The sequence below is a fragment of the Cydia splendana genome, chromosome 1, assembly GCF_910591565.1.
Source record: "Cydia splendana chromosome 1, ilCydSple1.2, whole genome shotgun sequence".
In the NCBI taxonomy this organism is placed as follows: domain Eukaryota; kingdom Metazoa; phylum Arthropoda; class Insecta; order Lepidoptera; family Tortricidae; genus Cydia; species Cydia splendana.
In genome coordinates this window covers 8,115,218-8,131,864 of record NC_085960.1, presented here as the reverse complement: position 1 = coordinate 8,131,864, position 16,647 = coordinate 8,115,218, and the positions used below count along the sequence as shown (strand labels likewise).

The following is a 16,647-nucleotide window of genomic DNA, read 5'->3' as shown; positions in this document are numbered from 1 at the left end:
TTTATCGTCACCTAACAGATAACAAATTTGACACAGAAATAACATAATTAAACTTTAAAATAGATCCCCAGTTAGTTTAGATTTTGACGATGGGTGCGACCTACTCAGTCGGTGTATTAAATGCATTTACCTTGCGGGAAAACCATATGATTCTAGCTTTATTTAAATCTCAAATAAAAATTCATTATACGTCACAATTCGATACCTCAGTCTACGTGCCATCCAATCGTAATCGCTTGCTGTGACAATCGATTTGCGTTAGTTACATCTCTATATACGTCAGTCATAATGTGTCAAATGCCGCAAATAATGTTGTTTATACTATAAGTGAAAATCTAAGTGTTGTGTCCATTGTTTTTTCTTCGAAAAACACAGAGGGTCGTATTCTACAAACATAATATTTTGTGAAAATGGTGGACTACAGCAAATGGAAAGATATTGAGGTTGGTATGATAAAATAAGCCGGGATTATAAATAAATCTAACCGATTATGAAGTATATCTTCCATCTATTAGCTTTATTAAACCCAACGTTCATCAATAATTAACTGATTTAAATAATGTAGTCACAATAAAAATGCGTTTTGCAGATATCTGATGACGAAGATGAGACGCATCCAAACATTGACACACCATCACTGTTTCGATGGAGACACCAAGCACGTGTCGAGCGCATGGAAGAGAGGAAAAGGGAAAAGGAGGAGTTCGAACGCAAGAAGAACGAAACAAAGAGGAAATTAGCAGAAGCCAAAAGCAAACTCGCTGATATCGGTTCTGATGGGCCTGATCTAGAATCATTAAAAAAAACATTGACCGAGTTGGAAAAAGAAGACAGAGAGCTTCAAATGAAGGAAGACGAGCTTAAAAAGAAAGAGAAACAGACACCATGGAATGTAGACACAATCAGTGAGCCCGGTTTTACAAAAACTGTTATTAACACAAAACCCGTGCGACCGAAGGAGGAGAATTTGACTGAGGAAGAAAAAGAAGAAAAGATGAGGAAGTTTATCAAAGAAAATGAGAAACTTTTAAAACAATTTGGCATGTTGAGGAAATATGATGACTCAAAGGCATTCCTTCAGCAACACCCCCATCTAGCATGTGAAGAAACAGCTAACTACCTTGTGATCTGGTGTATCAACTTAGAAATGGAAGAGGTTTGTACCTACATTGAAATATTCTCATCATTTTTTGCTGACTGCTAATTTTTTAAATCACTGCACAAAAATATATTGAAGCAGTATTATCTCAATGTAAAATAAAACCTTTATCAAGCCCTGCTCTAACATCAGCTTTAACCCCTGGAGCGCCCCAGAATTACCGTAGTATGGAACTATACTAGTTACCAGCACACGTGTCTGTTTAGGGCGCTCCACGGGTTAAATAGCTTGTGGCTAACTTAGTCCTCTCAACTATCAGAATGTAACTAATGAATGTGGATAATATGCATGTGCCCTTCTGGTGTTGTTTGTCTCCAATATATTTAAAAAAAATGTGGGTGGATGGATAATGTTAAATTCTGTCAATCTAAATCCGCTAAATCTTGTTGCAAAACAGACATATTTACAAATGTACTCTTATGGCTGCTTGCATCAGTTTGTCATTATAGTGTGTTAAGATGAAACAATAAAATTAAATATGTATTATACTCACACTTCATTTAGTTCATTAATTATTCCAGAAACATGACCTCATGGCCCATGTAGCCCATCAAACAATTTGCATGCAGTACATTTTGGAACTCTCCAAACAACTGGATGTGGACCCTAGAGCATGCATTGGATCTTTCTTCTCAAGGTGAGTCATGTTTGAACCAGGTGAACACTGGATTGTTTTAGGATTATTACTGACAAAGGCTCGTTTGAGGAACTAGTCTTCCTTTTAAGTTGTATCTATATTCTAAACCCTTTGGACTGCCAAATATACACCACACTCGAGGGGACATTTTGCAGAGTGTATAGATTTTTTCCCCAAAATCGTTAATTCCGCGTAGCAAATTTTCCATTCGCCTTTTTTCCCACCCGAATTTCTACCCATACCCTTATGCTTCATTCGCTTATATCTCTATTATCAAATATGACCTACTGACATTTATCACAACATTTTTATTTCTTAGGTTAAAATTTTCTCATAATTAATACTTTCCAAGCCATCTTATTCGCATTCTTTTTATTTCTTAGGTCCCACCGCCCTGTTTCTTTTTAAAAAAACATTTAGTTTATAGCTTAGCTAGACGGAGCCCCGCGAAGTGTAAGTAGGTTAGGTTCGTTAGGTAGCTTCAGATGCCCGAAGGGCAAACCGCCCAGAAATAGGAGTCCCGCGAAGCGGGCCTCCGTCTAGCTAATAAAGTTGTTAACTAAATATTTATTGAAAAGAAACAGTGCGGCGAAAAAATAATGCGAAATAAACGACTTGGAAACTATTAATTATAAGAAAATGATAGCATAAGAAATAAAAATGTTGCGATAATTTGAGAATAGAGAAACAAGCAAATGACAAAAAAACGGTATGGGTTGAAATTCGGGTGGGAAAAAATGCGAATGGAAAATTTGCTACGCGGAATTAACGATTTTGGGGAAAAGATCTAATTCAATTAATCTTGAATTGCGTACATAAATGTGTGAAAATCTCGTGGAAAAATATACACATTTAAAAACTAGCTGTCATGCGTCATTGTTGTTACCAAATTGTTCTTTGTAAACCTTACTAACTGACGTGCCTGCAAAATGCCCCCTCGAGTGTGGTTCATAGTATTCAAAGAGTTAAAAACTGCCATTAGTGGCAGAGGTGCACTAGGCAACCATCAATTATTAATAAATTTGCATTGTTTGTATACAGGATACAGGTGGCTGAGAAAACATATAAAGACTCATTTGATGATGAGCTGAATCAGTTCAAAGCTAGAATCCAGAAGCGTGCTGCAGAGAAGATTCAGCAAGCCATCCAGGAGCAAGAAGAGGAGGAAAGAAAAGAGAGACTTGGGCCTGGAGGACTGGACCCTGTCGAGGTGTATGCAGAACTTCCTGATGTGAGCATTGACACTTATATTCTACCTTTATCTGTGAATGTGGCGTTTTCAACCACAATGTGCCACTGTGTTGGTTGTCAATAAGGTTGATTCTAAATTGAAGCTATATGTAAATAGTTTTTTATTATTGTCTTGCAACACTGTAAAATCTCCTCCAAAACTTTTCAAGTACTCTCTTCCATCAGGTTACGATTCCCACTGTCATTAAAACAATACGATGATTATTGAGACGTTGCATCCATAGGATGTTTTGATTATTTGGAGTCTTACTTGGAGTTTGCATATTCGGCCCATCTCTATTTTATATAGCTACCCTGATTAAAAAAAGCGAAAATCTAATCAGGCACTAACTATTTCAGGAACTGAAAAAATGCTTTGACACACAAGATGTTCCGTTGCTTCAAGCAACAATAGCCAAGATGCCAGAACAGGAGGCTATTTACCACATGAAGAGATGTGTCGACTCGGGCTTATGGGTACCCGGCAAGAACGATGAAGAACCCACCATGAAAGAGAATAATGCTGCTCCGGCTGCCAGTTCTGATGATTTAGACTGAGATTACAATCACACAAAACATTTTAAATGTAAACGTAAATTTCGAATTCGTTAATGGTGCATTCATTTCAAGAATGTTCAAATACAATAACGAAGAAACAGACTAAATTCGTTCAGGTTTACGTTATTTTACATTCGTAAATGAACCGGAAATCCGTATTTTTTTTAATGAGAAATCTGTATTAGCAATTTGGATGGCAAACAGCCTTATTTCTTTATACCTAGTTACATTTGAACAGGAGGTAGAAAACTAATTTCCATGACACCAAGTCTTCCTCTCTGTCCAATCTGCAAATGAGATTTCATTTCATTTCACCCAATAAAAGATAAGGTATTTATTTGCTGAATGTATTTTTGTGAACCAATGGTTTTAAATTGAGATGTAATATTAAAATAAAACGTATGTTAAGAAATCAGTTACTCGTTTTATTTTGATTAGTTTTTAATTCCATTGGGTCAGATTAATTTAGTATAACTATTAAATAAAAAAGTTTAAAAACCCATACGCAACCTACAAAATCCATTTTATGCCAAAAATGCCTGACATCATTTTGGTAGAGCTGATACATGCCAACAAAATCCCATTTTATGCCAAAAATGCCTTACATCATTTTGAAAAAGACCTGAATAGCTGATACTGTTCAAGCTGCTGGCTCGATTTCTATGAAACGGCTAAGAACCACCGCAAGAAAACTTACTTAAAAAAACCGCATCGAAATCGGCCTATCCATAGGGTATTATACTGTATTTGATTATTTTACACCATGCATGAAATAAAGCACCAGATAATTATTAGAAATACACAGATAGGAGTTATTTTTAAACACAAGTTCTATTTAATAAATCGGATAGAAGTATAAAAAGTAGGTGAGTTGACCGTGATGTCACGATGTAATGTTTCATATAAATTCCATATTTTAGCAAATCGTTTTGAGTTCTAAAAAAGTAACTGATTTGACTAGTAGGAAAATACCCAATTGGACAGCTACGATGCCAATTCAACAGACAGACATTGGCGTCTAACATATAACACCCCTCTATTTGCCGTGACGGGCTTTAGTGGCGAAGGCGCGGCGCGCTCTTTCTTTATTCCGTGATCCCTAATTTCAACTTGTTTTTTCGACGTATTTATTCAAGAACTGGCATTAATTCGTAAAAAGATTCGTTCGTTCGTTTAGATCAGCCAAAATTTTACAGTAGCATACGAATGGTAACACCAATCAACGCATCATCTCTAATATTGGGACCACGGTCTAGCACATCCGGAAAACTACGTACATTCAGTCGCCAGGCAAGAAGCTCAAAACTATCTGCACAGGCACTTTTATCGTCTTGATAATAGGTTTTGGCCAATTACGAACACCTTGGCCGGTCCGACTTAACTGATGCAGTCGCACATGGTGTTAACATAGATTTGTAGGTGCTCGCCGACATTAAGGTAAAATGAAAGCAGTGTATAAACTTGTACTTTTATATAACAAAACTACAATAGGTGTGTGAGAGAGGGCGCGGGGCCGCTACGTGAGCACGTGCGGCGGTAGTTGCGGTCGGCCCTCCAGCTTGCTGTAGTCTAGGTGAAACTCTTTCGCCACCTGCGGGGAAACATTATGTTTTAGCTATACTCCAGTCATTTTACGATCTGCAAGTATAGCAGAACAAGAATGTAAATCAATTACAAATAACTTTTTATAATAGCTCAATTTTCTAGTACAGTCACTATCAAATATATCGGAGCGGCCAAGGTGCTCACAAACATCTGAACACGCCTCTGTTCTCAAGGCGCTAGAATGTGTGATATTTTTGAGCACCTCGGTCGCTCCGATATATCTGATGGCGACTGTACTTATATTGGATACCTCATCATCAGTCCAAGGTAATAATGTTCTAGTAACGTTGGACATCTAATACATCTCACCCAAGCCTATATTTGTTTATTTTCATTTCTCATGATCGTAAAGCACGTCTTTATCTCGTGTTCTACAGTTAATCTACTATGTGGGCATGGAAGGATAGTACCCCGAGTAATGGTAATGCGTAACAATTTACCTTGCGCCAATTGTGCGCGTCAAAGAAATAGTAGGTGCCGCGCTCGTAGGTGGGCGTCTTCTCCACCATGGGCATGCCGGGCGCCTGCGAGATCCACACCTTCTCCTCCATGTGGTACCGCCACTCGCGGTTGTATCTGCAACAGAGACTCACCAACTTTACTATGCCATTTATTACAGCTTTTATTTAACTTGCCCTTTGCCATGTTAAATGTATGGGTCAAATCTTGGAAGCTAAATTTGACCCACTTCCCAATTTCTGGATGACAATGCCAAATTATGATGACATGGAGCTAATCTGAGACAGGAAGTGGCCATGGGAACTCTGTGATAATGATAAAAGAAACTCTGTTTGGGGTTGTTAGAATTGTCTCGATGAGTATTAGTTGACCATGGAACGAAAAGTAGTCAGCAACAAAAGCTTGTACCAAAAATGTTTTTTTTTGCCAAAAAGTTATTTATTTGTACCTACTGACAATAATCTGCAATTCTGATGATTACTCTACTGAATACTGCACTTATGTGCAGATTGTCATAATCAGCGTCCCGAGTCTATTAATTACTACCAGACATTTTGTAATCCCACATGCTTGGAATTTTCTGCTTGGAATACCATGCTTGGAATTGCAAGAAATTGGAAGTGCACGACTAATATAAGAAATCTTAGAGCATTTGTTTTTTTTTATATCTATAACACGAATACTTACAATTCGGCGGCGGCTGCTATCTGCAGAACGTCCCCGACAAAACAGTAAAACAAATAAAATAATAGGTCTTCCTTATATCGACTCAGTCGTAGCGGCGCCAGCTTTTCTCTGATGGAGCCATTTATCAGATACTCGGGGGGTACGTGGTAGTCCATGTCTTGTGGTCTGCAAAGCAATTAGATTTGTTAACATGACAGTGTCTAAAATACCAGTTGAATTACATTTAAATCTTTCAAAGCACTATTAACACTATTGAAGGTACTTGTAAAAGTAAGCTGCAGCTGTCTTGTGATTTTTAACTTTATGTTGTTATATTCATAGATTAACTTAACGCATTCACTGCCAGCTACGCGCTACGGTTGTGGCCGATAACACGTTTTTTTTCGCTCTGTAGCAAAAACCACATATGAACATGGAACCCACCAAGCGGGTCGCTGGCGGTGAATGTGTTAAATTAGTTTTTGAGATAGCTTCTTATCGAGAAACGAATTGATTTTATATCATAGGCACAATCTTCGGCATAAGGATATCTTTTATCGAATGGAATAATCGTGGGCTAACCTTAAGTGTTAAAAAGAGTATGGTCGAAATGACCGAAACTGAGTGTTAGGTATGTACCTGCAGGGGGTGTCCGCCCAGGGGCCGGCGAAGGTGAGATAGAGGTTGTCTGGGGAGTTGAGATTGAGGCCGAGCGCCGTGAGGTCCTGCCCGAGCGCCAGCGACACGAGGCTGGGGTCCGACTCGGCCGCGCGGATAAACGTCAGCAGCCCCACGATGCCGAACTGGTTGGGGATCATCGTCTCCGGTATATTCGTTACTTTACCTACAATGTGAAACACGTCACATCAAACGGTCTAATACGAGACGTCAATTTATTGGATTTTCGTGGCTGATACATTGAAGTATCTTTATCATGTTACATTTTGCCTCATGGAATCTCCGTCAAATTTTGGCCTGTGATGATGATGTCGCTAATCGACTTATAAACGACGAATACATTTTTAGATGGTTTTCAAATTAATAACATAATCTCAACAGTACTACCAATATTTGTAAACTTATATTAGGGTAGGTAACGAGCGTACAACTCCACAATCCACATTGGCAAGCGCCTATAGGCTGTGGTGGCTACTACTTAACATCAGGCGGACCGCACGCTTGTTTGCCCTAGTCGTGGTATAAAAAAAGCACCTCCAAATGCAAATAATATCAAATTATTTGTTGTAAGATATCATTATAAGTTTTTTTTTATTTCTAAGGACATTAGTTTAAAAGTGACCCAGGTAATTCAAAACTTGTAAAAATACATGATAAAGCCACTTCAGTATATATGGCCATAGCCAACATTCGATCATACACACCATAGAATTCCGTATGCGCTCCTTGATTGACAACTTGGGGAGAAAAAAACTTTATGTAAAAATACGATTTATTTGCACATCGAATCTATCTACAAGACCATCTAACATGCATAATACTACATGCTACTACGAACTAAAAATGTAATTTAAAATGCATCATTTCATATGGGAAATTAAATGAAAAAAATGAATAAACAGAAAAGAAAGTTCATATAATGTCCATAGGGAGCGCCTACGAAATAATATTTATCTGCTAAATGAACAATAACAATTACAAATAAAATTCATAATAAATTAATATATACACAATTACACATTAAGTGTAATTACACTTTTGCGCAGTTCGTATCTGCGTTTGAAAACTCGATTTATTGTATCAGTTATAACATGAACACATGGTTCGTTCTGTTGATCCGAGTTTTTAAATGCAAAATACTACTAAAAGACCAAAACATATTGTGTTCCTGTTCCTGCAAGCTCTCAAGAAAATAGAAACTTGATTTTTATGTTTATGTATAGGTATCTTTGTGTACATACACATCGGGGAATAGCGTTCCTAACGTTGTTTTCGCTTAAGAGACGCCGCACACGGCGACTTTTTGCAGCGATTCAGTGGTGCGTTTCGTGAACTGCTCGATGCTGAATAGCAACTGTATCGATGCCCTTTTGCGACTGCATCGCTGCAAAAATTCGCCGTGTGCAACCTCCTTTAACCATTAACTCCATGATTCTCATAATCAATTTTTTTTTTGGGTAAAAATATATAGATAGGAAAGCAATCGAGTCCCATCAATTATCTATCGCTCTACGTTTGTAAATTCCGCTCAATCAATGTTTGGGGAAGAACATTACATATACATTTTCAAAACGGTGCAAATAGCGGAATTTCCCTGCAGAAGTGTGTGTGTGGTATGGTTGTGGATGGAGGTGGATGAGGTGTGGGTGGAGGTGTGGAGGTACCTTCCGGCTCGGTCTGTATGCCCTTGCGGGGCTTGTCGGGCGCGTGGTTGTGGTCCTGCAGCGCGGCCGGCGCGCCGCCCGCCGACGTGCCGGGCAGCGCGGGGAAGTCCTCCGACGACATCGTGAACTCCGACTGCTCCGACGTCGGCTGCTTCACCATACCCACTGTCGGCGAAAATCAACATTGTTATTATTTCTCAACAATACCAATCGGCAAAAAAATAAACAAGTTTTTTAACTTCCTCCTCAATCCATTTTTACTGTTCAGTCAATACTAATCGTGGGTTAGAATGAAAACTGACAAATATTTAGCATCAGCATACCATCTGTTCCATCGTAACGATCGATCACGTCACTGATCGATCGTAAGTGACGTCTTTCGATACTTTTTACTGGAGTTTATTAGACGCGCCAAGCATTTGATAGGTATTTGTAGAAAGTTTGTATATTTTATGTATAAGCCATTGAAAAGATAGGCCTGAATTGACGCTATACATTCTGCTTAGTCATCGACTTGTGTTAGCGCCCCTGGTATTGCATTATCGTGAATGTTTTATCATGACTAAACAAAACTATAATTTGTATAATAACTGAAAATGCTCCAAATTTGACTATTTTCGACTTTCCAGTTTGCGGTGGGTGGTTTTTAGGGTTCCGTACCCAAAGGGTAAAACGGGACCCTATTACTAAGACTCCGCTGGCCGTCCGTCCATCTGTCACCAGGCTGTATCTCACGAACCGTGATAGCTGGACAGTTGAAATTTTCACAGATGATGTATTTCTGTTGCCGCTATAACAACAAATACTAAAAACAGAATAAAATAACGATTTAAGTGGGGCTCCCGTACAACAAACGTGATTTTTGACCGAAGTTAAGCAACGTCGGGCGGGGTCAGTACTTGGATGGGTGACCGTATTTTTTTTGCCGTTTTTTGCATTATGGTACGGAACCCTTCGTGCGCGAGTCCGACTCGCACTTGCCCGGTTTTTTATAATTCTTCTGTAACCTTTTCTTAATATAACATTGGAAGTAAAAAATAATAATCATGAAAATAGGTTTTTTTACTAGCTTGTGAAAATGCTTATAAACCTGTATAACCCCCTGAAGATAATACAATTGTGTAGGTACTATAATTGCAACTAAAAAATAAACTTTTCCATAAGACGAAGTGGTCCATCATTCGGACTTTGTTGTTGCTTTTTGACCAAAATACTTGGTTTTGTTTGTTTGCTTGAGGCTCTTAAATGATAGTGCCGCCCAAGATAAACCAAGTAGTTCGTTAAAAATCAATGTGGGGGGTGTGTTGTACTTGTATGTATATGTGAGGCTCGGCTCTGGTAACGCACCGTACGGTTTAGAGCCGGGCGGCGGCGGCGCGGCGGCGGGCGCCTGGTCGCCGGCGCCGCGCGCGGTGAGCGAGGGGAACTCGCTGAGGTCGAGCAGCGGCGGCGTCGACGTGTCGCCGCCCTCGCCGAACACCGAGTGGTAGTTGTTGTAGTTGTATGTATGTGTGAGGTGAGGCTCGGGTAACGCACCGTACGGTTTAGAGCCGGGCGGCGGCGGCGCGGCGGCGGGCGCCTGGTCGCCGGCGCCGCGCGCGGTGAGCGAGGGGAACTCGCTGAGGTCGAGCAGCGGCGGCGTCGACGTGTCGCCGCCCTCGCCGAACACCGAGTGGTAGTTGTTGTAGTTGTATGTATGTGTGAGGTGAGGCTCGGGTAACGCACCGTACGGTTTAGAGCCGGGCGGCGGCGGCGCGGCGGCGGGCGCCTGGTCGCCGGCGCCGCGCGCGGTGAGCGAGGGGAACTCGCTGAGGTCGAGCAGCGGCGGCGTCGACGTGTCGCCGCCCTCGCCGAACACCGAGTGGTAGTTGTTGTAGTTGTATGTATGTGTGAGGTGAGGCTCGGGTAACGCACCGTACGGTTTAGAGCCGGGCGGCGGCGGCGCGGCGGCGGGCGCCTGGTCGCCGGCGCCGCGCGCGGTGAGCGAGGGGAACTCGCTGAGGTCGAGCAGCGGCGGCGTCGACGTGTCGCCGCCCTCGCCGAACACCGAGTGGTAGTTGCTGCCGGCGTTGAAGCGGGACAGGTTGCCCATACTTGACTGAAATATCATCAGTGTCATCATCACACACTTACTCAAACAAACTTCCAGCTTTCAAGCAAAAGTAACCACACTGTCGCTTGCCACGAGGACGCTCTGACAGGTTATTCGTATAAAGTTACAAGCAAATTTCGTCCTTATGGTAAGCGACAATGTGGTGGGTACTTTTGCTTGAAAACGTCACATTTACATAGAAAACACGTATAATAGAATGAAAATGCATACGAATCTTGTATCCAAGAACCTATCCAAAATAAGAAAGAGTAAACTGATGCTTGTACTTCATGTTGTCAATTCACTTTGTGGCTTTAATAGTTTTGGACAAATATTTATGCTATCTTGCTTCATGTAGATTTTATGAACAGAACTCTAGATTTATAGATCAAGTAGTAACTCTGGAATGGCATCTTTCGCTGCAGGCAGCAAGTACGCTTATAATGTTAACATACCATAGCATTAGAATTAGGCTGAGATAGTGGCGTCGGTATTGGTACCCTTCGATCTGCAAATGCCCTTTGTCCGAAAAGTGTAGATCTCGAGGCCATAGAGGGCGGGGCTCCGCCGGGCATGGCTGTGGCTCCGCGGCCCGGGGACAGCGCCCCGCCGAACGTGGGCGTCACATGGCCCGACACGCCGCCCACCAGCCCCGAGCCTACGCGACCTCCCACCCCGCCGCTGGCTAGGCTTCTAGGCGCTTGCTGGAAATTCAAGTTTGCCATAACCTGGAAAATTAAAACATTGTTAATTTAGTGATTTTAGTGGTCAGAATTCTTTGATTGATAAAGTCAATAACTCCTATTGGATTCCTTGTTAGTACAGTTCTACAGTTATAGTGCTCATAGAAAATAGCTTGCCGTAATAGTTGCACTAATTGGTTGCCTTATTGACGGGATGTATTTGGGATGCAATTGATCAACACTAATAGACCCACTATTAGTGCAATCTAATGAGAATTCAACTTAGCATATGCTCTCAACAATAAATACTAAGCCAGACCATAGAATATGATGTATTAAATTGGCGTACATTTTTAACATTATTGTAGTAAAGCATACCTGGCTACATCAAATTTAGGTGACACCTTGCCATTCAAGTTGTTTAATAGTACAATGCTTACTGTAAACCGTAACACAGGTACTGTGACTTGCCTATGCCATTTTCATCTATTTTAAATATGATTTCATTCTCCACATACAGAGAATAAGATTATTTATAAAACCTTTGATGCATGATATAGTGCTAGTAATTAAATTAAAACTAAAAGAATGGATAGGATAAGGAATGAGTATATAAGAGGAAGCCTGAAAGTTGCACCCATAGTAGACAAAGTAGTGAATTGCCTAGCGTGGTAGGGGCATGTGATGCGGAGGGATGAAAGTCATGTGACGAGAAAGGTATTACGAATGAATGTGGAGGGAAGTAACGGGAGAGGAAAACCGAGAAAACAGTGGATGGATTGTGTGAGAGATGATATGAAACGATACGCAAGTGAATGATGAGATGACGGGCGAGAGATAGGTACAGAAGAAAAAGACATGCTGTGCCGACCCCAAATGAATGGGATAAGGCCAAGCGAATGAAAGCAAGTGATACCTACCTACCGAGATTTTTAGCTTAGAGATCATAGAGATATTTCAGAATCAGAATCAGAATCAGAAAAATATTTATTGCCACAAAAAATACCTTATCAACTAAGTACAATATATAAAAATTAAATACTAAAATAGGTACAAATTAATTAGAAAGATAGGTAATTATAATGATATAAGAATGATTGGGCAATGGGCTCCAATCTCAGCATATGCCAAGCACTCCAAGCAGAGGGCCTGGCGCTGGTTTTCAGACTGGACCCTTGAGATCGGTTGGTCGCAGTTTAACAAATTACCGTGCTTTGCTAGGCTTAACTCAATTTCAAAGAAGTAATAATGTCCATCTAGGGGTTGACAACCTTTTGAAGAGAAGGGCTTATCTATGTCCTCTTAAGTATTAGTAGTTTGGGTGTCACCTGTCTATCATCACCTTTCCATTTAGTGAAAAATCATGTTGTATAACACAAACCTTGTCTAGAAACAAACTATTCTTATATTTATGTTAAACTAGTGATCAGTAAAGTACAAAATTAAATGAAAATGCCTGCAGTTATGGAAACCTTATGTCTAATCTGTAAAATGTTCCCTAATATTGATCTTTAAAGGTATTAAATGTTAAGCAAAGAATTGTGTTTGTTTATGCCACAGAGAAAATAATACATAGATTGCTCATTCCATACATCAGTTTTGGTACCAAAAACACTAATATTTTCATAGTCAACAGCAACATCTATTGTCACTTGACAGTACTACTAATGCTATTTAGCAGTAGTGATAATTCCGCTACTCAATGCTAGATGGGCTTTTTCAGAAATAAATATTGAAAACCTAATTCTTTCACATTTGGACGTTCTTGGGCTCATTCTACTCAGAATCGACAGCATTCTCCATCCCACCATTAAAAAAAGATGTCCCAAAATGTCCATTCCATTACGTCACGTTTTAGTATGAAAAAAAATTTCACTTGTATGTGCGTGACGTAGTGGAATGTACAATTTTCATACAAATTTTTAGGACATTTTATTTTATCATCAGAATTGAATATGCTAGTGATTCTGAGTTGAAAGAGCCCAAAAACACCGGGATCTGTGAGAATCGGGTTTTCCATATTTATTTCTGAAAACGCCCAGATGTCGACTAAGAAAATATTAGTCTTTTTGTTACCAAAACTGATGTATGGAGTGAGCACTCTTGTCTTACTATATTTCTCTATGTTTATACTAAGTATACTAACATAAATTTGATAAAAGTTATATCTACTAACATTTATAAGGTTCACAATTAGATTCAAATTTTAGGCATTTCAGAAACAATCTCCAAATGTTTCCTAGATGTCTGCTTTCCAATGCTAGTTTTATTTACTTCCGCAGCAGGGCAACTATGTAAATTTAAATTATATTATTGTTAGTTCAATTTGGAAAATATAGGATGAAATTGAATATAGCATACAGATCATCTCAGTAAAATTGGCATTGAACTCCAGGTTAGAAACATTTCAGTCCCCAACATGTGTTTGTGGAATCAAAGCAGCAGCAAAAACAATGTGAAAGTTTGTCTATCTAAAAAGCCAACTCACTTAACTAAAAGAGGATACAGATGCTTCCTTGCACATGCAAATAATGAATTAAAAAACAAAACATCTCATTGAACAGTGGCAATTAATTATTATTTGCATCTGTTTCAACTTACGCAGTGTAACCAAGAAAACACCGTCAGTGCATAAGTTTAAAAAAGAGAGATAAATGAGGTGACGACAATAACAACAAATGAAGGAGGTAAACCTTTGCCATTTATTATTTGATTAGCATTCGTCCTCTGTCAAACAATGGCGACCCAGGGTGAATAAGTACAGCTAGTAACTTCTTAAAAATTCATTCAATATTTACCTAATGTGTCGACGTCAGTCCTTATTCCACTATCTCAAGAAACGTATGGATGGTTCATAATAGAGTATTCTCGGCAGAAATTAATGAACCCACTAGAATGGAATAAACAAAAGTTTGTTGACTGTTCAATTTACAAAACGATCTGTATGCATAGAAAATTTTATACACCAACTAGAATCATGTGTAACACAGTCTCCGCTTCAAACACTGCTATAAAACGCTGAAAACTTTATGCATCATTACGTCACAAATAAATATTTTAACAATTTCACTCTGTTTTGTCGAACGCCACATTACCCTAAACAACTATGGCGGCCATATTGCTGAAAGCGGAAACTAGTAGTTATATTCACCCTCTTTAAATTCGTTTTATACCCTCGAATAAATATTATGAATACACTTTAAAAAGTGTATATGGTTTATTATTATGATAACAACTTTTTTTAAACATCTAGATTTTATTTTGTGAGGCATTTATAATTATTTAGAAACTAAATTGACTTTTAGGGTTAGTCATACCGCAAGTAAAAAACCTCCAACATTTTTGGGTAATATTGTCTATGAATGGTCTATATTCTATTACAATTTTGTAAGTTTATATGTTGAAAACTTCTTTACATGTCATGTGATTTTTGTATTAGATTTGGTTTTGACAATATAAACAGTAACTTATTGTAATGAGCACTGAAATGCGCGTGAATTTACAAAAAAACTTCATTTATTTCTATGTTAAATAGACATACACACTATCTAGATCTATTTTTAATTAAAATAATTACAAACCTGGCGTTGGTCATTTCTTGTAAGATTTTTGTCAAAGTACGGACGTTGATTCTTCATTACTTATTTACATTCATTTATTCACTTGTTTTCTTTGAATTACTTTATTCGCGTCAATGATTAATTATAGTCGTACACTACGCATGAACTACCCTCATTATAAGTAATAGTTAGTGTTGCCTTGAAACAAAGGCATTCCCAATATATAGGCGATTAATTAATACTTATTTGTAATAATTGAAGGAACACAAACAAACTTTGACTATATTTTAACTTTTCATAATTTTTTTCCACCAATTTTTTTCTAGCTCGTCAGTCAGTAAGCCATAATATAAAATAGCTAAGGGGTATTGTTATCGTAAGAGTATAAAACTTTGCCCTTTAACATAACTTTGCCCAACACGTCACAGTTCAGTTAAAGCGTACTAACTTAAAAGTAGTTACAGATACACTTTCTGAAGCAAAGCGCTCTGCGGTGGGCAAAGTTATGTTAAAGGGCAAAATTTAATACTTTTACGGTAACAATACCCCTTAGCTATTTTATATTATGTCTTACTGACTGACGATCTAGAAAAAAATTGTTGGAAAAAGTTTATGAAAAGTTAAAATATAGTCGAGGTTTGTTTGTGTTCTGAAGAAAGTGCAGAAAGTGTATAGTATGGATTATCACAGGTGATTTTTTTCGGGCTCGGACACTAAATCTGTTAAACAAAAGATATTTTCCTTTATGCAGTGGTTACACTGCTTATTGCTAATAGTCCCAACATAAGTAACGGGAACAAGTTTGTTTAAAAGCAAATTTACCATTCTTATTATATGGTTCAAATTCATGAAACAGCACAGTTATTCAGAGCTCTGAACCAGGGATGTTGCGGATGCAGATTTTTGCGGATATTTAAAGGCTCACATCCGCGGATGCGGATGTGGATGTCAAAATTAGGTACTTAAAAAAACGTCGTGTATTACATTTTATTAATTTTTATTTTTAAAAATACGATACTTTTAGTTTAGTATTTGGGCAAGAATATAGGTGCGTTGTATGTAATAAACAGTAACTTAGCCGACTTTTTTGGATCTAGACGATTTCGTTATAGGTAATGACGAAATTACCTAGCACTTACGCCGCCGCTAGACGTTCCTGTACCAACTCCGCATCGATTTTATGCGGATGCGGATGTTGAAAATAATGCGGAAGTTCCGCGATTGCGGATGCGGATGCGGATATTCGCAACATCCCTGCTCTGAACGAGCTGTCATATGAATCTGAACCGTAACACTATCACGATAGTTGGTTTTTAAGCGACATGGTTGCTTTGGCACGTTCTGTAGACAGCTCTTAAAAGAAACAAAGGCTTTTGTTTAACGGATTACCACCCAAACCCGAAAAAATAATTTGAGATAATTCATACTATATCTGTAACTACTTTTAAGTTATTTCGTTTTTACTGAACTGTGACGCGGTGGGCAAAGTTATGTTAAAGGGCAAAGTTTTATACTTTTACGGTATCAATACCCCTTGATTTGAGTGTGACGTCATAATGTATTGTGATGAATCCTAACCATATATAAGAAGTCCGAATAAGATGTTAAAAAGTAGTTTGATATTTTTCTTCTAGCATGTAAAATTTGTTATTGACT

At 38.8% G+C, this 16,647-nt stretch overlaps 2 protein-coding genes across 2 annotated transcripts; one reads left to right on the top strand and one right to left on the bottom strand.

Moving 5' to 3' along the window:
* The first annotated feature begins 326 nt into the window (after positions 1–326).
* On the top strand, positions 327–3,999 carry LOC134795659 (hsp90 co-chaperone Cdc37). The gene is made up of 5 exons (XM_063767577.1): positions 327–443; positions 590–1,156; positions 1,681–1,796; positions 2,838–3,027; positions 3,387–3,999. Exons 1-5 carry the CDS (start codon positions 411–413, stop codon positions 3,582–3,584), a joined length of 1,104 nt encoding a protein of 367 aa, XP_063623647.1. The 5' UTR covers positions 327–410; the 3' UTR covers positions 3,585–3,999.
* A 1,041-nt stretch (positions 4,000–5,040) lies between these two features.
* LOC134790370 (regulator of gene activity) lies at positions 5,041–15,149 on the bottom strand. Its single transcript, XM_063761141.1, has 9 exons — positions 15,013–15,149; positions 11,204–11,476; positions 10,571–10,754; positions 8,657–8,821; positions 7,697–7,729; positions 6,954–7,158; positions 6,336–6,500; positions 5,630–5,765; positions 5,041–5,175 (listed from the first exon to the last, which is right to left on the bottom strand). Exons 1-9 carry the CDS (start codon positions 15,067–15,069, stop codon positions 5,101–5,103), a joined length of 1,293 nt encoding a protein of 430 aa, XP_063617211.1. The 5' UTR covers positions 15,070–15,149; the 3' UTR covers positions 5,041–5,100.
* Positions 15,150–16,647: the final 1,498 nt, after the last annotated feature.

Coding starts and splice junctions, on each gene's coding strand:
- LOC134795659 (XM_063767577.1), top strand. CDS start 411: ATGGTGGACTACAGCAAATGGAAAGATATTGAG. Junction 1,797..2,837: donor ATTGGATCTTTCTTCTCAAG/GTGAGTCATGTT, acceptor GTTTGTATACAG/GATACAGGTGGCTGAGAAAA. Junction 3,028..3,386: donor TGTATGCAGAACTTCCTGAT/GTGAGCATTGAC, acceptor TAACTATTTCAG/GAACTGAAAAAATGCTTTGA.
- LOC134790370 (XM_063761141.1), bottom strand. CDS start 15,069: ATGAAGAATCAACGTCCGTACTTTGACAAAAATCTTACAAGAAATGAC. Junction 7,730..8,656: donor CATACAGACCGAGCCGGAAG/GTACCTCCACAC, acceptor TTTCTCCCCAAG/TTGTCAATCAAGGAGCGCAT. Junction 7,159..7,696: donor AGCGCATACGGAATTCTATG/GTGTGTATGATC, acceptor TTCACATTGTAG/GTAAAGTAACGAATATACCG.